Source organism: Carassius auratus, chromosome 8, assembly GCF_003368295.1.
Source record: "Carassius auratus strain Wakin chromosome 8, ASM336829v1, whole genome shotgun sequence".
NCBI lineage: Eukaryota > Metazoa > Chordata > Actinopteri > Cypriniformes > Cyprinidae > Carassius > Carassius auratus.
Window position 1 is genome coordinate 8,930,609 of NC_039250.1, and position 22,372 is coordinate 8,952,980.

Genomic DNA, 22,372 nt, shown 5'->3' on the forward strand with positions numbered 1-22,372 from the left:
CCTAAAATGCAATGCGTACACATGGATTAAAATCGTAAAACAAGAATATAAAGTCTGAGACAGTGAGGATTTGGAAGAAGAAACAATAAATATTAAATAAGTGGAATTTTGTGACCAACCAGCAAAACAGAATATAAGCTCTGAATGGCTTTGAATGGCTTTTAATGGTGTGAATGATTTTAATTTATGAGCTTGAACAGCATAAATCCAAAAGCATGGTCAATTGCAAATGTTGCGATTGTTTTAAAATACAATAACAAGCACCATGAAACCATTTAAAAAGGCGCACTAAGAGGTCTTTGTTACAGGATATAAAATGATGATCCCAAACTACGGAGTGCTTTCTTAAATGACAATCAATTATGGGAATGATTGAAAATTTACATCCCTTTTATAGACTTTGTGTATACAGACAAGCTGATGGATGCAGGATAGATAGATAGATGGATGGATGGATGGATAGATAGGGAGCATTTATTCTGTATCCCCATCATGCACAAATTTGATAATGCTAGTTTCTCTCTCAGTATCCCTCTCTGTTGCCATTGCTCCACTTTCAAGAGACCAGCACATTTGTTTATGTCATGTTTATTTTAGCTGAAGTATTTCAGGGCCCTGTCCGTTTTTATATGTGGACTTGTACTGTCCTTTAAAAGTGGCGACAGTTTTGCTGAAGCCGTTGAGTTGAGTTGAGATGGCCATTTAAAGTCTTGTCGGAGTGCAGAGTTGTCATTCAGGAGCTGTTCGATGTGAGTGCGTCATCTGATTCTGACCAAAGACAGTTGACAGGCCAACATAATTGACATCTGGAACTGCAGATTCACACAGTACAAGGAACCAACTTATGTAGCATGAAACTTTATTTAAAATGAGAACTCTAATTTGGGCCAGATGTCATATCTGATTGAGACCTATGAAATTAAAGTTGAAGCCTGAATACTAAACCAGCTGGAATGAATTAAGTTCTTACATTTAGACTAGAGGTGAATTCAAATGATATTTTTTTCTATATGAGGGCCCTTCATTTGGTTAGATTATTTATGCTTGTATTTTATGAAGCACTCAGACAGAAGTCCTTTTGATTTCCTGAGACATTATGATAAAACATTTATATAATACATCTCTTGAGTCTTGTATATATATATATATATATATATATATATATATATATATATATATATATATATATATATATATATATATATATAATTTAATCATGCCCATAAAACTCAATTATAATATTGAGCATTATCCTATAACCTCCCCAAACAGTCCACATATGGGCCAGTTATAGGATAATGTTCAATAATAAATGATTAATTAATGAATTAAATAGGTAAATAAATTAAAATTGAAAAACAAAATACATATTTGAAAATTACATACATGTGTTCCTGTAGCTCAAGCGGTAGAGCATTGTTTATTCTGTTATTTAGTGCCACAATAATGTTTTGAATTATCTTAATTTGGGGGCTTTTCTCGTGAAATATATATAGTGCTAATTAACTGTGATTTGTATTAATCAGCATATCATGTAATTAATTCAATATTCTTAATTCATTTATAGATTATACATTAGTAATGCAAACAAATTAAGTTAAAGAAATGATTGCCAGAACGTTGTTTTTTTTTTTTTTTTTTAGTCTTTTTCTGCCTTTTAGCTTTGTTTATGTCTCTCTCACTTCTCTCTTTTTTTCTGTGTAGATCTTCGTAAAAAAATTATTGGGCAGGCGAGTGTGAAAGTAATAAGCAAGGCTTATTAATGTGTAACTCAGCAGAAAATTACCATGATCCATAGGTAATATTGTATTCCTCTTTGTCAGTGGTGATTAAAGTGCAGGCCTAATTACTGTGTCTCCTAATTAGTTGTGAGTCACTGGAAGAACACATTAAAGTCCTGCTGTCGTTTTCCTCACATATATTTTTGCTTTTCTTATTGCTGGAAAAGGGCTTTGTATAGCTTCAGTTCAAGTTCACATATTTTACTGAGGAATCACATTGCTTATATAGGGATTGTATAGGGAGTATGAAATGTTTTACATATGTGAAAGTTTATGTAGTTCAAACAGTCAAGTTTGACATCATATTGACTTTCCATATTCACATTTCCCTTATTGACATACCTCTGATTTCAGCTCTAGCAGTGAAAATCTGTGGCTATATTATGTTCTCAGATCTGTTCCGACAGCAGGAAGATTGTAGTTCTGCATTATTAAATAAACTACACCAAATATATATGAAAACATCCACTATTTTATATCTTATGCCATACAATTCTGCACAACAGCTGTTACATTGCCCACATTTACTAAATGTATTTGCCCTGTTTTGCTTTCTCTTGGTCTGATATTCTTTCTATGTCTAACAGAACATATTTCAAGTGCGACAATATCGTTTTATCTACAACAATGCAATTCCTCCAGGAAAGAAGTCTTTTCTGATGATATAAGAAAGTCATAGGAATAGAAAGTCATAGAAAATCATAAGAAAGTGGTGCTTTGATGTAAGCCTCATAAAACCATGAACGACATCTCATGTGCGATGATTTCATTGGAGCTCTAACATTTGACACAGTTCGTGCTGTGGCTAAACAGGGTACTTACATGTGAAATCTGTTTACTGATCTGTGTCCTGTGTTGTCTCGACAGCACTTGGCAGATCATGCGCTTCTGGTATAGTATTTTAACTAAAGATCCGTGAAGCACGCAGAACTGAATAAGGCTCAGTATGGCAGATGTTCAGTAAGAAAATGCCTAGGTAATAGGAAAAAGCTGCATTATGTTAGGGTAACATTTCATTAGATATGTCAGAAAATTGTATGACAGCCAGATTTCCTTTTTTTTTTTTTTTCACTGTGCAAATGTGATTTGTCTTTCTCAGCTCCTCCAGATCGACCTCCCGGAGATCTTTGGCCCAGCTTTTCTCCTCTGGTTTTCCACAGATCCTGGACACTCAGAACCAGGTTGCTGAGGTTCTGGATGCTTCCGAGCCTGTGAACTTTAACCCCCAGAGAGAAGAAGCAGATCCTCTGCAGGCCAACACTCTCATCCTTCAGTTCCTTGCTTTTACCAGGTATTTCTGAATGTCAGGCCATAGCAACGCTGGTTGCATTTTATGGTTTCAGTCTTATGTTTTTGTTCTATTGTGTTCTTTTCTGTATGACCTTATACGTATATGTCCACAGTAATAGCTTTTTTTCATATCTACATATGGGCACAGTTTACTTCCTTGCATGCCATCTATTTAAATTGTAGACATGTCTGGACAAGGACAGACATTGGAATTTAATGTGAATGTTATCTAATTTTTTTGTAATATCATCCATCTGGAATAATGCTGTTTATTTAAGTACTCTACTAAATTTAATCATTTATTTCAGTTGGTTATTTGTATATTCCAGGAAAAAATATATTTAAAGCATTGGGAAAGGGCCAAAAATTGCATTGAAATTGTATAATAATATTAAGAAGTAATATAATATATGAGTATTTTTAATAGTTAATTACAAAATGCCTTAATCTGCTTAAAAGGATTCGCAGGCGGGTCTGTTATAGAGCAGTATGTTCTAGTCTACAGCCTTTACAAGCAGTGCTGAAACACTAGCTATTAAACAGGAGATGTCAGGTCCTTTATTTCAGTAGTAATGCAGCTCTTCAAGTGTTGGTTCGGGGCCAAGCATCCCTGGCTAGCTTATTTCGGCCTCCAGTCAACAAATGTTCATATATCACTCAAGTATTGATGCTAACTTGTCTATATAAGAAACGGCGCTTGTCAAGTGTGCTTGTGACAGACTCAGGCACCTCTCTGTTTTCAGATCAGGCATTGATAGATGTAAAGCACACTCTCCTTTTCCCTCTCTTTCTCTTGTATCTCTCTCACTGTCTCTGTCAAGTCATTGTATTTCTCAAACGGGGAGAGAAGGTGAGGGAATTGGTCTCTTTCAACTTTAGGATCCATTTAACACATACAATGAAATATGAGTAATTCCCCAAAATAGAATGTCTGTCTGTATGTTTGTATGTACTGTATGTCTGTGTATATATAAATATAAATATAAGGGTGTCAAACTCAGTCCCTGGGGGGCACTGTCTAATCATTTAGGCTTATTTGAAAACTACATGATACAGTATGTGTTCTGGAGCAGGGTTAGAACTAAACTCTGCAGGGCGACGGCCCTCCAGGAACTGAGTTTGAAAGCCCCTGGGATAGGCCTATTAATCTCAAACTAGTTGTTTTTAATTAAAGGAATCAGTTATTTAGAATAATAAGACATTTGGGCTGTTACCAGGCAAATCAGTATCAGCAAAATTAATCTTTTCAATGCAGAGGAAACGCAGAAGCTTCATTGGAAGTGGCATTTAGATGTATTTACACCCTGTTTAATGCAGGAAATTAAACCTGTAGTTACAAATGCATGAATAATGTTTTGATATACAAGACCTAACATGTTGAATACTCATTTGAAATGATAAGAAATTAATTATAAAAATAAAAATCAAAGGATACTTTAAATGTGAAATTAAAATGTGTCAGCAAGTCACTGTTAATAAGTGAATCATTGCGATTGAACCAAATCATTTAAACAGTTGATTAATTCAGGAATGAAAGACTGTCAGAGACAAATGTTGCTCAGAGACACAAAACTGTGCTTTGTTTGGAATTATTTTTTGTTGTAGAAATAGAGCAAAAACAGGCAAAATTGTATCTAAAATGCAAGTCTCTTAATTAACTTGTTTACTGAACTGAACTGTATTAAAACAACAATTGTGATATTATCGCAGACGATATATATTGCACACTCAGCACCACTGTCTTTTTGGCTAATTTGTGCAAAACTTTTTGCTAAAATGTCAAAGCTTCATTTTAACAACCAGTGCAACGATGCAATTATTTAGCTTACCTCTACATGCTTGTGAAGGGTTGATGTCTTGTCGAGATTTTATAAGCTGCTAGTTTGGTCTCCCCAGGCAAGCACAGCTTACACTGCATAGAGCATAAATATGGCCAAGGGTTCACTTTATTTCCTTTGAGTTCAACTTCAGAATATTACAGGGTTTCGTTTTCAAGGGTATGTGCACCACTAATGCCTGTTTTGTCTGTCTGCATCTTTCTTGTGATTTTAGCGCCAGTTTGCCCTCCTGCCCATCATTTAATGCAGTAGTTTCCAGGGAGCGATTTTTATTTATTTATTTATTTATTTTACTCCGTAATTAATGTGTTTTAAAATCTAGCGAAGTTCAATACTTCAAACAAAATATACTTAGGTAAAAGTAAAATTACAGATTTAAAAAGTAGAAGTACACAAAAAAAGCTACTCAATTACAGTAACGCGAGTAAATGTAATTTGTTACTTTCCACCTCTTACTCTCTCTCTCTCTGTCTCTCTCTTTATTTATATATATATATATATATATATATATATATATATATATATATATATATATATATAATGTATTCTTTTATGCATAACTGGGTGTTTGCAAAAGTAACTGCAGTGGTTTTGTGAGCTTATCAAAAGCTAATAATTATTTAAATCATAAATTTTTTTAATTAATAAATAGGGCTGCACGTTTAATTTAAATACAATTTTAATTGTGAGATTTAGTCTATAACAAAAATGTGTCAATTTGTCAAAACACTTACAAAACATGCAGTGTTTTATCTGTTTACCTGTATGTCATGTGACTGTTAACCAACAGCAGAGAACCATGAACTTGCAAACATACTGCTGTCAAAAAAAGTCCCTGGTTTACTGAATTTAATTACATTTTATAGTCTATTCGAATATCATGTATGATTTAATGTAATTTAAATAAATATCAAAGAGATATTATTAACAGCCCTGATAGTAATGGATATAATTTAGGTTCTGTTAATGTAATGTTGATTTCAACAGTAACTAATAATAATATTAAGTATTTCTAGTACTAAAAACATGAAGTACTAAAACACGACTGTAGTAAATCTACCAATTTACCCAATATTATTTAAACATCCAGGGTTGACAGCAAATGAACTGGGTCAAAGGTGACAGATTGTACCTGACCTAAAATACCTCCGCATTTAGATTGATTTATTATCTGCTATTATGTGTAAGTGAAGGAGGGCAAACACTTTGATAAGCTAATGGATTTTTAAATAGATTGGTTAAACTTAATTTTTTCTGAAAACTCACTGTAAAGGCTGGTGAGTCACCGGACATGACATTGACCTGCTGGCCTTCTGAAATACCTGCATGCATTTATGTTTTGTGAAGGAAATAAAACTGTGTGATTTATCTGCTAAATTAATATCCTTTTAAAAGTACACCATTATTGTGCATGTGTGTATATTCTGCATTCACTCTCAGAAATTTCAGTTTTTCAACTCACCATGCTGAGTTATCTATTCCTTTGTTTATCCGGTGAATATTGATGTGAAATCCTTGCGTAGCTGTAAGGCCTATTCTTTTAATTGTGGACTTCAGCTCATTTGATTGGCTCTGAGGTCAGAACTGACATTTTGAGTGAATAGCACTTAAACTCTGGAATTGTGATGTGATGGCGCTCAGTGGGCCTGCCAATTGTCCGCACTCTAAATAGTTTCTATCCTTATCTAACTCTGAGTGATTGATTGCTAATCTTCCTCACAAAGAGAAAAGAAAGCAATCATCCCTCCCTAATCTATCCCTCCATTTTAATTCATTCTGCTGAAGATGGAGACGAACTCTTCGCACTGCCCTGTCAGCTTTCAAATGTCACCTAGGACTTTGATTAATTCATTTATATCCTTTCATTTAATTATTTATATCTTTTGTTTATCCTCTTGTCCATGTAATGGCAGCCTGGGGTTCTAAAGCCAGCTTGTTGGTTTTAAAACCTTCAGGTTTGAATGACTGAACCCATGGCTCCCTGAGGCTGAGCTCCTGGTGTTGAGTGAAGTTGTTTCTTCAGGTGTGGAGCGGTTCAGTGATGGATGATTATTGCTTACATAAAATGCAGTGGACCATTACTGGATAATTAAATTGATTTAAAAAATCATGTTTTTAAGGAAGTAACTTCTCTCCAAAAGTCCTGCTTCACCAAATTACAAATAATTGTATTATTTTATTTTATTTTTATTGATTTTTCTGTTCTGTGAAGGAGCCACAGTGCAATGAATTTGCAAGAAAGTTATTGATTTTGCTTTGAGGTAATGCTAAAGTTCCACATGATTAAATAGATTTGTTTTATGATTTACCTGCTCTTTCTTACTTCAAAAAAACCCTGAAGTATAATTATTTCAAGCTCTGGCTAAAAGGATACTTTTTTTTATAGTTTTTGATTAGGTGAGCGGTTTCAGTCGGGCAGTTATACACCATTAACTATATTCATGATAGTGTTATTTCATTTCTTCATTTCATTATTTTATTTCCCACGTGTTATTTTTTTTTTAAGGTTTGAATACATTCATAATATCAGAAGTATGGAAAGGCCCTTTTTTTGCAGTGAGTTTTAATAAATATGAAGGAATTCTTAGTTTTGAAAGTTACAGTATGCTTTCATATTTCAATAAACTATCTGAAAAAGATCAAGGACATTTTGCCTCCTCGTGATATGACCTTTAACTGTATATATATATATATAAAAAAAACTTTAAAATGAGTTGTATTGATCTAGTTGAAAGGAGTTTGTCATAGTGTGACAGATTCTTCATCATAGAGCGTTTTGAACTGACTTTCCATCATTGCATCACTGATACTGCTTCTTTATGAAGGAGTCACTCAAACTGGCTCTTTATCATCGAGTCACTGAGACTTGCTCATCATTGTGAAGTCACTCAGATTGATTCTTCATAACAGACCGCCAACAAATGATTCCTAATATCTCTTCCAGATCATATGCAGTGCTGTCACTGATCCAGAAGTGTCTCAACGCACTCTGTGTCACCATTGCTTTTCAATAATGCCAAATTCCCCAATGCCAATAAGTTTTCTATCTCTCCCTAGGGTCCCACAAGCTGGTGTAATTTCAGACTGGCCCAGAACTGTCCATTTCACCTTCCAGCTTTACCGATTTCCCCCTGTCACCACCGAGCGTCTGAAGCTGCTTGACCCGGAGAGGAACAGCAAGCTGAAATCCGGCTCTGATTACCCCTGTGTTCTCTCTGTTATCAACAAGGACGGCACATTCAGCTCTGGTATGATTACCATCCTGGTGCGAATGCTTTACGATTCTCTTCAGCACTCTTAAACATGTTTATTTGACTAATCAGTTATCTTGTTTCAGAAGCATTCTTGAAAGCAAACGCATATTTATAGCACTCCTCAAAATCACCAATATCCCTTTTTTCCGTTCTAATGAATTCGATCAATGTCTGTTTAAAACTTTATAGCCATTTTTAACAGCAACATATGCAGCATTTTAGTGAATAAAGCTAAAAAAAAATGACCAATTAGAGTTTTACGGCTCTTGGCTGAAGTCCAGTAATTGCTTTTAAGAAGGAGTCTTCATACACAGCAGCCTGCTGAGGAGAAGTATAGGAGCGGCGTGACTTTGTGATGAACTTGGTAGTGCTGAGAGAACAGTTTTGGCTCAGTTGGTTCATACGGCTGCCAAAAATACTTATTACCTGCCCCTGATGTGAGTTATTTTTATCAATAGTTTCTCACAGATTGGCAGAGGCCGATATTTCAAAGCACCTTAAAATGTTGAGCTAAGAGCACTTTAGGTACACTTTTCCTACCGCCAGAGAGGGGCTTTTTGCTCTCTGAAGCTCATTGCCTTGATTTTTATGTGTTGCAAGCAATACTTTGACTGAAAAGGCTCCCACTTTGAGAGAAAACCAAAACTGTGCAGCGATTTCACCAGTTGTTGCGTTGAAATGGCTTTTACTGATTGGCTAGATAAAACATCTGATGAGGTGCAACATACATGACATGAGAATGTGTCTGTCTCATGATGAGTAGGCAGCTTCTTATTTGCCTACAGCGACCAGCTTAGAAGAGTGAAGGGATAGATGATAGAGATAGAACAAAGGTATCAAAGTGTAAGATAGATAGAGTGGTGGAGAACAGAAGAAATGAGACCGATAATGGGAGATTGATAGAGCATGAGAGCTTGACGGAGAGATGCAAGGGTAAAAGAGGATCAGCTCTAACAGCCTGCTTTCAGCCTTTTTATTTCAGAAGAGATGTAATATCATACATAAAAAATACATTTAGCATCAGCATGCAAGCCCTGTCCTCACAGTCAGCCCTATAAGACAGGAGATTTCAACCTTTTTCAGGTTAAGGACCACTTGGTGAAAATAAGTACAGAAGAATATCACGTATACCAGGGTTGTGCAATTCTGTCTGTCTGTCTATTTGTCAGTTTATCTATTGGTCTGTCTGTTGGTCAGTCTGTATCTGTCTGTGCTGTATGTCTCTTTGTTTATCTGTCTATATATTGATCTGTCTATACTGTCTGTCTGTCTATAATTTGTCTGTCTATCCATGTGTCTATCCTGTCTGTCTGACTATATATTCTACGTTCTGTATACTATTGCATACTCAATTCAAATTATAAATTCATGAATTGAATACAATTTTAAAAGGTATTCAGTTTAATTCTAAATGGTGCAACCCTGATACATATGGAACCACATTAATGTATTTATATGTGCTTACATGGCAAATAAAAAAGAATTAGCAGTTATGTACAGTGTATACTGCATGTTTGAGAAACAATGAAACATTTACAGTAGCTTCTTTATGATTGAACTTTTGTAACTACATTTTATTAAAAAAAAAAAATTTCCTTCACAAAAAAAGAGTTTGAAATCAAATGATAATTTTCTGGCACCATAGGGGTAACAGACCCCCTATTGAAGACCCCTGCTATAAGGCGTTAAAGCATTATGCCTCAGTGCACTGAGCTCAGCCCTTAAACCCACCTCTGGCCTGACTATACAAGGCAATGAGCCATACAGTGCCATAAAGATTAAAGGCTGAATGGTGATGTTGTGCAGAAGGCCTTTTGATGTCTGTGGAGGGAACATCTGTATCCTGTGGGATATGATGCTGTTATTGTGCAATTACTGGTTGTTGCATAACATCTTCTCATCCCAGATTCTCGGCTGAGCATTGCACTTCCTTCCAATAAAGAAATAATATTTTTGGCTCTATGCCTGAAGTAGTACAATGTAAAAGCAACAGTCAGTTTAACATTTTGACTTCATTAAGCATTAGTGTTGCATTTGCCTGTTTTGTAACGAATGAAAATGCATTCATTTATATTCAATTTTGACTGCTCAACCCGCTTGGCCCCATCAATCAGGCTTCAAATCCAGTCACTGTTGCTTCCATAACCTCACATCATCAGAGTGTCTTTGCTTAACTCCATACTGTTTGTTCTGGATCTTTTGGCAGCATTTGATGCTACAAACAACAAACTATTGATCTCTAAGGTGGTAGAAATGCTCATTTCTAGGTCAGTGCTTTTCTAGTTTATATCCTACCTGGATGACAGCGGGTACCAAGTCAACTGGAAAGGCTTACATGCTTTACTCCACTGGGGTTCCACAGGGATTGATGACTGGACCTTAACCACTTTCTTTTTACACTTAGATCATTCACAACTAAGATTGTATGTGTACACACTGTGGCGTAAATAAAAAAAATTTATATTACAAAAGATTTCAAATACATGCTGTTCTTCAACAATTCATTAAACAGCTGTACCAAATCGGAATGCTACAGTGATTTCTAAATATATATACTCTCAAAATAACCTCCAAACTTAATTTTCTGCTAAGGTGGCCGAAGGGTCTGTTCAGTAGAAAAAAAAAATGCTTTTCCTTGGCCGCTATTCCTCATCCAGACTAAGGACATTGCACGGTTTGACTACTGCACTTCCCTTTTTGCAAGTCTGTCAACATCTCCGCCATACATCAAACATGCTGCCTTGCACTTCTTTACTCTTTTTACACGTTCCTTCTTTTTTGGCCTACCAGCTTCTGCTATAAATCCCATGGAGCACATCAATAATGCTGCCTTACACTTCTTTACACTTGTTTTTCTGACTTTAAATCACTGCTCAGATCTACTTTAAATCACTGCTTAGGCCTGTACATGAAGTATTGGTCCAGGACCTTCTCCAGCTTTGCATAAAATCATAAATGTAAATGCAGTGTTACCCAAGCATTTTCAACACTGATTACTGTCATCACTTTAGAAACGGAGAAACATGTGGGAACGCATAGAAAACATTTTGATATTCATGACTGACAGGACATCTCAGAAATGTTTATGTAAATTTCCCCACACATTTCGCTTGGTGGCTCAACTGAGCTCAGAGTGTTTGGTTTTTACATAAAAGCCCTTGATTGCTTGCTTCAGAGAATTGGACGTTGCGTTATCTCACCCACCTGAGATTTGCGTTAAAGATGGGAGATTTACTTCCCTCTCATTCCATATAGCCACTAAACACATCCCTAATCTCAAACCTTTTTCTATCTCCTCTCAGAATTCATGTTTGTTATTTCCTTTTGTACTTTTGTTTTTCTCATACTTAGGCTGTCCTGGTCTGCAGCTGCAGTACAGAGTTGACCCGCAGTTCCTCAAGCCAGGCGAACGAGGCTGGTTCCTGCGATACCTGGCACTCCACTCCCTGCAGATTGATGTCTGGGACAGTGAATCCTTAATGCTTATTGGCTCAGCTGCTGTGGAGCTGAAGGTAAAATTACCTAAATTTGCTTGCAAGAAAACCATGATTTAAAATGTAAACAAAGGAATTTGTTCCAAAGACATTTGCCAACTAAATTAGCTGACAGAAAGCCAATAAAGGAATTTACATGACCTTACATGTTGTCAGCTTATTCTCTAAGGTCATGCATGTAAACACACTCATAGACTCAGCAGTAATATTACAATAACCCAACTCACCTCACATAAACAATGACAAAACAACATTACAACTCACCTCACATTCCTTGGCAACAGCCTTGCAAGTCCTCAACCTGCCAAGTTGGTAGTAACCCCACAAGCCTTACACAGAATTTTGACACGGGTACAAATACTGCCCTCATTAATAGCCCAACAGAACTCACACAGCTTTTTAACTCAGGCTGACAGTCACCCTGCACATCGAAACCTTTCTGTGGTATTCATTATTTAGTGTGCTCAGATGGGAGTGTCATGTCGAAATAATGAAATATGCATGGCATACTTCAGGACACCTGTGTCTGTTAGATCTCGCCGCCGCAGGTCTCATGGCTAGAGCTCTCATTGATGTCAGCTGCTGAATAAAGGTTAAAACAAAACAAGACCAGAAATAGATACAATCACATCAACATAATTGGACTGTTCATCTTTAGCATGGATTTTGACCTTTTCAGAATTAACAAAGGATCCGTTTAGGATTCAAACACTACCACAAGGTCATCATGCGGTGGCATTTGTCAGTAGCCTGGAACATATGTCTTAGTTGCTCATTATTTTTGTTTATCTTTATGTTCTACGTGGTAAGATCAGTAGAATTGATTCAGGGGCCATGACGAATCGCCTTTGTTTTTAGCACAATTTTTTATAATTGATCACTCTAAATTTAAACCTTAAATTGACAGCTTTAAAGGGTTAGTTTACCCAAAACATCCTAGGTGTATATGGCTTTCTTCTTTCAGACGTTTCCAATCATAGTTATATAAAAAATTGTCCTGGCTCTTTCAAGCTTTGTACATTTTTGTTCAACAGTCCAAAAGTAGTCAAATAAAGCATGCACATCCATATTAAAATGTGCATCACACATCTCCAGGGGTGAATAAAGGCCTCCTGTAGTGAATCGATGCATTTTTGTAAGAAAAATAGATATCGCAGCGCATACGTGTGTGAGTCTCCCGAAAACTAATTCTTGTTTACAGGAGCAAAGGAAGCAAATTTTCCTTAATCTAGCAAAGGTAAAACGGTCTCCTCTTGGATTATATTGAAATCCTCCGTAATTTTTCTTAAAAAATCCTTGTTTTGTGCTTCTAATTCACGACCATCTTTTTTTTTTTTTTTTACAAAACATCGATTCGCTACAGGAGACCTTTATTCACCCCAAAGAGCTGTGTGATCCATGTTTTTATATGGATGTGTGTGCTTTATTTGACTACTTTTGGACTGTGAAACAAAAACACCATGCCATTATAAAGGTTATAAAGGTTGAAAGATCCAGGACCTTTTTTAATAAAACTCTGATAGGATTCATCTGAAATAAGGAAATCATATACACCTTGGATGTCTTGAGGGTGAGTAAAACAAAGACAAATTTTCATTTTTGAGTAAACTAACCCTTTAATAGTATGTGACGTTTGCTTTTGCAGCATATGCTCCGTCAAGGCCGTGCAGCCGTCCAGGTGAACCATGAGCTGGAAGTGATCACTACTGAGTACCTGCAGGATGCCAGCTTTGCCAGCAGGCATGACAACAAGCACAGCGCCACTCCAGCCATCAACGTCTACACTACCGTAAAAGGAATTCTGCATCTGCGGCTTGGCAACGTTGGTAAGGATTGATTAAGCACCATGAATTAAAAATGCAATTTTTAAGGTAAAATACTTAAAAAAGCAGTTTGTAACATTATTTCTCGGAAAAGTTTAAACATAGTTTTGTGGCATTATCAGAAAATTCTGTATCTGTCAGGGATGTGCAACATTCAGCATTGAATTAAAAATCCCATTTAAATTAGAGTTCAGTTCTTAAATTTGAAGTGAGGAAGCAAACTAGAACTAGAAATTTGGCCTTTGGTTTGGAATAATAAAAAGCATAAGTAAAAGGAGTAATTTTGTACCTAGGAAATGTTGAATGTAGGCTTGACACAAAGCTTTCAGGAAAAAAACAAAACAAAAAAAAACATTTAAAAGCTATAGACTGTTGGATGGATGGATATATAGACATACTTAAATGATACATTTGGTCTTTAACTTTCCAATCTTTGAGACGTCACTAAGAAGCATCCGTCATTAGTGACCTTAAACATCTGAGCTGTTTTCCTCTCCGGAAATCCAAGCTGAGTCAAAGCTATTCACAGTTTGTCTTTATGTTTATCTGCTTAAGCTCCGTCTTAGAGGCCCGGTGAAAATGCAAGTGTTTCTTGAGAAATTAGCCAAACAGTCAGATACCCATCGGCTTTCCTCTGTCTCTCACTCTCAGCGGTCGGAATCAATTAACTCATCCACAACCCGCTCAAAAGCTGCTCAACACCGTATCTCAGTCTGAGATTAATGCGTTGTCCATTTATTTGTTTCCTAATGAGTGGTCGCCGTTAACAAGAGATCGAGGTTTAGTCGTTCTCTAAGGCTTACTGAGATGTTTATCCTTCAAAAGCGCCTCAGAGGATTGGCTTGGTCAAAGCAAAGACAATTATCAGTCAGAAGAGTGGGGGATTGGGGCTTTCATTATGTACATGCAAATGGATTGATTGGTCCATTGAATACATTGTCAAGTTTTGATAACGTGGGACGGCGTGAGTCTACCGCTCTGGGTAATGCACACAGAATTGATGTCTTAGTTCTCGACCCTGCTCTGTTTCGACATTTTCTGCTCCGATAGCAAGTGTCACGTCATTGGGAATTAATGAAGCTCCCGTGTAATTGGACTCGGGATGATTGGCATCTTTTCGTATGTGAAAACATGATGGGAAAAGCTCTTAATGAAATCCTCTTTAATTAACTTCAGCTTGATACGAAGAGACAAGCGAATAATTAAACAAACAGCGAATCCACATAAAAGAAATGGATAACTTAATTTGCCACTAATGGAACAGGTTAAATATCATCTCTGAATTCCGAGTGTTTCGGTGCATCTGTCAAAAGCTTCTCACAGTAGCAACAGGCTCTATCACCTCCGGATTCTTTATGCCTTTATACTGAACAGAGAGAGAGACGCGGGGCCAGTTGGAGGGGAGGAAAGATTAGGATTTTATAATTCGCCTGCCTCTGGCCCCCACGCTGCTCATCTGCAAACGTTTGATAAGCGTGGCGAAGATTTCAGTAGAGAAGAAGAGAGATGGGGAACGGGAGAGAGGGAAAGAAAATCGCATTTCCTCGACAATTATTTCCAAGCGAGTCCCCTATCTCTGCTTTCAAGCTAAAAATACAAAAAACAATGGTATATATTTGCAACAGGGGCCAGTGTAGACTTCTGTCTATCTCCTTTAAAACAAAGCAACATTTAGAAGATAAGAGAAAGTGCTTCCTAATGGAAATCCTATCATGTGCTCCACTACAGATAAAAGAGCTCCATATGTGAATGATTTCCAAAGCTATAGAAAGGCATTCTGCTGGGTAAATAGGGGTCTAATGGAGGCATCTAAAGATAATGAAACACCCAACCGGCAGGTGTAAAGTTATCGGGGACACTGAGAAAGAACTGAATCATATTTCCGATGTCTTCAGGATTAAACTTGCTGAAGTTTTACTTGTTCTAGAGTCTTCTGTGGGTTTGTAAGGCTTGAGGGCTCACTTTGGTTCACAATATTGTACAAGATTGTTTTGGGTTGTGTATGTATAGGCATGAGAGGGTTTTGTGGAAGTCTTTGAAAAGTTTTAGGGAGCTATGAACTCGAGAAATTTACTGTTAGTTTAAGAACAAACTTTAGCTCTTATAAAGGGTTAGACTATAAATCTTAAGATGTGCGTTCTTTGAAATCATCTTTCTTTAATATTTATGCTGTTTGCTCTCAGAACAATCCAGCAAACCCCTCATTTGTTCAGATATGGCTGATGTGATTTAATGCCGTATTTTGAATGTGAAACTGAATGTGAGGGATTTGTGTGAAATTGCTATGCATATCTGATCATAAACCTTCTTCTAATCTTAATTTAAACAACATTATACGAATAGTCTGCTTAAACAAATAACATACAAACAATGAATCCTTTTTATTTCGAATCATTTTTATATATCATAGACATGTCAACAGGGATGCATGCATATTCAAAAGATGCCATAAAAGCCTTTAACTGACACTCTTGGTTTCTTGAAATGTCCTTTTGCACTCTTCTTTGTAGGACACCCACTCTTATGGAGAGTAGCAATGTTGCTGAAACTTTACCATTTGTAGATAGTTTCTCTTACCGTGGACTGATGAACTTTACAGCTTTTAGAGATATATTTTATAACCCTTTCGCACTGTATGCTTAATATTAGGCATTCTGAGATATCATTTGCCTAAGGACATGGTTCATACCTGGCAATGCTTCAGTAGCAAACTTTGTGAGAGTGTGTTTTTTATTTATTTTCTTATTTTTTTTATACGAGCTGATTTCTATCTCGTCTCATTGTTTGGGTTCCAGGTTAACTGACTTCTGACTCCAATTAGCTTTTAGAGAAGTCATTAGTCTAGGGATTCACCCTTTTTCCTTCTTGCACTTTGAAAGTTTACACTGAGTGTTCAGTAAAGGCATTAATATGTATCATTATTAGAGTAGACTGTTTGTTTGCTCGTTATTGTGTATCGATCACATCAATTGACTACTCTATGCAGAAGTCCATGGTAAATCCAAAGTTTCACATGTGTTTGTCACTGTTAAATCTCTGACAATATTACGTATGTGCAGTGTACAGAGAGGGTACTCAGGTCATAAGGTGTAGCTTCTTTGCATGGTGTATTTATGTTTAATTAATTAGCGAATATTTAAATCGTGTAAAAGTCATAAAGGTTAGTATTAATGTAAAACTTTGGAGCACATTTCTTGAGCCTCCACTGAGAAATCTAATCCTGTGCTGGGTTGAATATCTCTGATTTAGTCCCCCCCCCCCCCACTTTGACCTTACTTGAATATTCTGTTATTAAAGCTAAATATCTCATTGTGCTGCCTGGAGCACCTTCATTATGCATGTATATGGTTTTTTTTTTTAACCAACTTTCCAAGTTAAATAACAGTTCAATTGCTGCTGGCATCCCATTCAACTTAAAAATAAATAAACAGCCTCATCATCTAATATACAGTAGTAGTAGCAGCAGTGAGTATGAAATACTTTATATCAAACAATATATATGTGTATAGGTTTTTTATATATATATATTGATTGTTATTGGTATATATCTACAGTTAACGCTCTTAATTATGTACACAATGTTAAATCACGTATGCCTTTTTCATGACAAATAACCACCAGTCTGAGATCAAATGCATTGTTCTCATTCGCCATTTCAAAACATAATAATGATCTTTAAATGAAATGCTCTTCATTTAAATACTGGAAACATTTGTCTTTGTTTATTTGTTTTTCCAATTGACAAAAGAAGTGTGTGTTTAAGTTCTAGACACCTGACTTGTGTACCCCTCTATCACTATTTTCAGTGGATTTTCAGTCAATCATTGGCAGTGCCCTGAAACACACACTCCCACCTTCAATCACTTTTGTGCCTGACCTGTGTCTCAGACTTGTAATTACAGCTCTCACCTGTCTGTAATCACAGGTAAAGCTGTTGAATGTTTAGGGCGGTTGATGTTTGTTGTGAAACCACTTACACTGCAGTTTAGATAATTTACTGCGTCTCAATGCACAGCAATCCCAGTTGAGAGATAGAGAACCAGTAAGATAAGGGTCATTAGCAAAGGAGAATTCACCTACACCAACATTTCAGTATTTTTCTTTTTTTGCTTAAGTATTGTTTTTGTAATTTACTTTTTTTTACCTATCCACCTCTTCTTCCATTTCTCCCTGTTTAAGATTCCTCCCTGTCCTTTTTGAGCACAGAATGTTTGTCATTGCAAGGCACCAATCAATGCATCTTTCTTTGTGGCATTGTGATGGTCATCATCAGTTCAACCGAATAACAGCAGAGACAGTCTATGTGGTAACAAATATATCTCTAATGGTAAATCGAACACTTCAGCTGTCATTCTTAAGTCTGTCTTTGAGGGATACCTTTGCTTCACCTATATTTCTCATACTAGCAGTGATTAGACTTATGGAGCCAATGCACAAAACAAAAGAGTCTATGTATCTGTTGTATATCTTGGGTATATTTACATACACACAATACAATATTTTTACAATATATTTACTGTAGATTTACACAGCCAGTGAAAATAACACGCATATTTACTATGTATTTAATTTGTATAATTAAATACATAGAACAAAGAAAATGGTAGTAACACAGCTATCTTCTGGAAAGCTCTGTTTAAATTGACATACATTTCTAAGCTTAATTTAACCAAACTGGACTGATTTGGGCTGAGCTTTCTTTTACTCTTCTTTCCAACAGGTGGCAGTGTGAAAAATTCCCAGAGTTCTTTGGATCTTCCTCCATCGCTCTCCCATGTGGTCCAGCCCAGCGATGCCCCTCAGGGTTTTGCAGGAGGAGGTGTCCCCGCTTTAACGGTCCTCCAGCTTAACGGTATATCACATCATCCCTCTAAAGAAAAGCTTGACTTCATATCCGCAGAACCTAGCAGCTCTGCAGTTCTACAGCTCTGGAGAATTTATAAAAGTACATCATGTGGGATTTGCTGATAATTCCAGAAGAGGATTTGGCGGAGAATTCCCTTATCTAGTTGTAGTGGCTGTTTTTATTTATCTTTCTTCTCACTCTCTTATTATCGCTTCATTCTAATGACAGAGTGTATCACAGTATTATGACATACTGTATGGAAACGTAGCATGCTAATGTCTTCTTCCAAGAAGACAATATTAGTCTTTTCATTACCTTGTTGTGTAAGACATAAATCTAGACATTTAATCTTTTAAGCCTCATGAGAATGGCCAATGAATTGCATATGGGTGATGCTGTTTTACATACAGTCTTGTTCAAAATAATAGCAGTACAATGTGACTAACCAGAATAATCAAGGTTTTTAGTATATTTTTTATTGCTACGTGGCAAACAAGTTACCAGTAGGTTCAGTAGATTGTCAGAAAACAAACAAGACCCAGCATTCATGATATGCACGCTCTTAAGGCTGTGCAATTGGGCAATTAGTTGAAAGGGGTGTGTTCAAAAAAATAGCAGTGTCTACCTTTGACTGTACAAACTCAAAACTATTTTGTACAAACACTGGGATTTAGCAATCCTGTGAATCACTAAACTAATATTTAGTTGTATGACCACAGTTTTTTAAAACTGCTTGACATCTGTGTGGCATGGAGTCAACCAACTTGTGGCACCTCTCAGCTGTTATTCCACTCCATGATTCTTTAACAACATTCCACAATTCATTCACATTTCTTGGTTTTGCTTCAGAAACAGCATTTTTGATATTACCCCACAAGTTCTCAATTGGATTAAGGTCTGGAGATTGGGCTGGCCACTCCATAACATTAATTTTGTTGGTTTGGAACCAAGACTTTGCCCGTTTACTAGTGTGTTTTGGGTCATTGTCTTGTTGAAACAACCATTTCAAGGGCATGTCCTCTTCAGCATAGGGCAACATGACCTCTTCAAGTATTTTAACATATGCAAACTGATCCATGATCCCTGGTATGCGATAAATAGGCCCAACACCATAGTAGGAGAAACATGCCCATATCATGATGCTTGCACCTCCATGCTTCACTGTCTTCACTGTGTACTGTGGCTTGAATTCAGAGTTTGGGGGTCGTCTCACAAACTGCCTGTGGCCCTTGGACCCAAAAAGAACAATTTTACTCTCATCAGTCCACAAAATGTTCCTCCATTTCTCTTTAGGCCAGTTGATGTGTTCTTTGGCAAATTGTAACCTCTTCTGCACATGCCTTTTTTTTAACAGAGGGACTTTGCGGGGGATTCTTGAAAATAGATTAGCTTCACACAGACGTCTTCTAACTGTCACAGTACTTACAGGTAACTCCAGACTGTCTTTGATCATCCTGGAGGTGATCATTGGCTGAGCCTTTGCCATTCTGGTTATTCTTCTATCCATTTTGATGGTTGTCTTCCGTTTTCTTCCACGTCTCTCTGGTTTTGCTCTCCATTTTAAGGCATTGGAGATCATTTTAGCTGAACAGCCTATCATTTTTTGCACCTCTTTATAGGTTTTCCCCTCTCTAATCAACTTTTTAATCAAAGTACGCTGTTCTTCTGAACAATGTCTTGAACGACCCATTTTCCTCAGCTTTCAAATGCATGTTCAACAAGTGTTGGCTTCATCCTTAAATAGGGGCCACCTGATTCACACCTGTTTCTTCACAAAATTGATGACCTCAGTGATTGAATGCCACACTGCTATTTTTTTGAACACACCCCTTTCAACTAATTCAACTAATTGCCCAATTGCACAGCCTTAAGAGTGTGCATATCATGAATGCTGGGTCTCATTTGTTTTCTGAGAATCTACTGAACCTACTGGTAACTTGTTTGCCACGTAGCAATAAAAAAATATACGAAAAACCTTGATTATTCTGGTTAGTCACATTGTACTGCTATTATTTTGAACAAGACTGTATTTAATAAGCGATCCTGCAGTACTGTAGCAGAAGGCTACCCGATATACCTGATACCTCGGTCCCTATTCAGAGCAAAAAACATTGTTAAGGACTCCTCTTACTCCTCTTACATCATCTGTTTTACCTGCTACTTTCGGGAAGGCGATATAGGTCAATCAAAACACGAACGGCCAGATTTTCAAATAGTTTTTATCCAAGAGCTATTCAGTTCCTGAACTAAGGCATGCTTTGCACCATTTATTTATGTGAAATCCTTGTGGTCTGTGCAATCATTTCAGTACTTACAACTGCACTTTATTGTCTTACCTGCATCATTCACATTTTTTTTACAGACTTTGTTATTGTGGTCTATTTGGTTATCATTTTGTAGCACCTCTATGTGTAGTCTCTGAAATCTCATTGCATTCCAATGCAATGACAATAAAAGCTTGAAATTGAAAATTTAAATATAGTCCTATAAATATCCTGCCATTTATGCTGAATGTTTTTACTAATTTTAACTATCCTGCTTCACAAGATATTTCTAAACTCTTTCTCTGCAATGACAGTAGTAAAAATTATAATAATATATTTGACATTATAAGATGCCCGTTATAGCATCCCTTGCAGCAATGCTGAGAATGCAATATGTATTTGCATTACATTATGAATTGCATTTTGACACATTTTAAAACGCAGCGATGTGTGAAATCAAACTTGCATAGCTAGAAGCATTTGTGTTCAATTAGGTAGGTAGAGCAGTGGTTCTACACTGGTGGGTCGTGACCCCAAAATAGATCTTTTCTGACTGGATAAACTGTATAATCAAGCATTGTTAGTATGGATTAATAATTAGACTAGTTTTTTGTTGATGACCTCACAGGCCATATAAATATAATACATAGTTATATAAAAATTATAAATGACACACAGACACATATAACATGTATATTAATGAGGGGGGGGGGGGGGCGGGTATATGTCAGCTTGATAAGGCAGAGATAAGGAGAGTGCTTCAACATGCTCTTATTCATCACAGAGAGGCCTTGTTGTCTCCAATGCAATGTAGGTCTTCCTCCCTCTCTCTCTCTCTCTCTCTCTGTAGGATGGGCTACAGTGGGAATTTAGGTTTAGGAAAAAACACTGGCAGGCTCTTTTTGATCCTGCGTCTTTTGATCCCTTGTCGTTCTGTCTTCATTGGCTTTAAATCACAGGATTATGTTAGTTGTGATGTTGAATCGCATTCAAGCGTGAATCTCAGAGCAGGTATATCTGAAAGCAGGTCTCATTGGGTGGGAGGGATAACTGGAAAAGACCAAGATGGATTTTAGGCCAAATGGAGGTTGAAAAGTGGCCCCCGAGGAAGTGAGGAAAGAGAGCATGTGTGTCTCGTAGGAGCGAAAGATGTTGTTTATGTGCGTGTATATGTGTGTGTTGCAGCAAACAATGCCAGACGAGCCCGCCGATTGCCAGAAATTGACAGTGAGCTGGCCAGACTGCTACAAAGCACCATGAGGGAAGTAGGCGGAGCCACACTGCATCAGCAGGCCGAAGCAAAGGAAGTGCGCCAGAGGAAGATTGACAGAATGGCAGCTGTCCGTCAACTCGAGGAGCAGAAAGCCACGCCCCCTTTTCAGGACAGCTCAAACATCACGGTAAGAACGAAGGACGGTTTTAAATTGAGCGGGATCGAAAAGCTGTCTGTCTCAGCAGGAGCTGATTGACATTCACTTCCACTGTGCAGCATGTGATCCTGACATTCGCTCCAATGTCGATAGTGAAGGATTGGTCAAAAATGTCATTTCAAACCAATGTGACTTTCTTTTTTTCATGAACTAAGATTTGGATCACTTGATTCGTTGAAAAGATCTAATTGAAAAGAGTCATTTGTTTACAAATTGGAAATCTCTTGAACATGCAAAGAAGAACTAAAGATAATAATGAGACATTTTCATGTGTTCCTCTCACAAAGCCATCATCAGATGACCTGAAATATAGCATATGGGTCATATGGGACACTTATGTGATACTTTATTT

General features: G+C 36.9%; 1 protein-coding gene across 1 annotated transcript in view; it reads left to right on the top strand.

Moving 5' to 3' along the window:
• LOC113107208 (nephronophthisis 4) overlaps positions 1-22,372 on the top strand; it is a 64,551-nt gene that overhangs the window by 24,195 nt on the left and 17,984 nt on the right. Inside the window, exons 6-11 of the mRNA XM_026269553.1 lie at positions 2,881-3,072; positions 7,967-8,157; positions 11,515-11,675; positions 13,303-13,483; positions 18,201-18,332; positions 21,776-21,990. Of these exons, the coding sequence (XP_026125338.1) occupies positions 2,881-3,072; positions 7,967-8,157; positions 11,515-11,675; positions 13,303-13,483; positions 18,201-18,332; positions 21,776-21,990 (1,072 nt within the window). The remainder of the gene's footprint in view (positions 1-2,880; positions 3,073-7,966; positions 8,158-11,514; positions 11,676-13,302; positions 13,484-18,200; positions 18,333-21,775; positions 21,991-22,372) is intronic.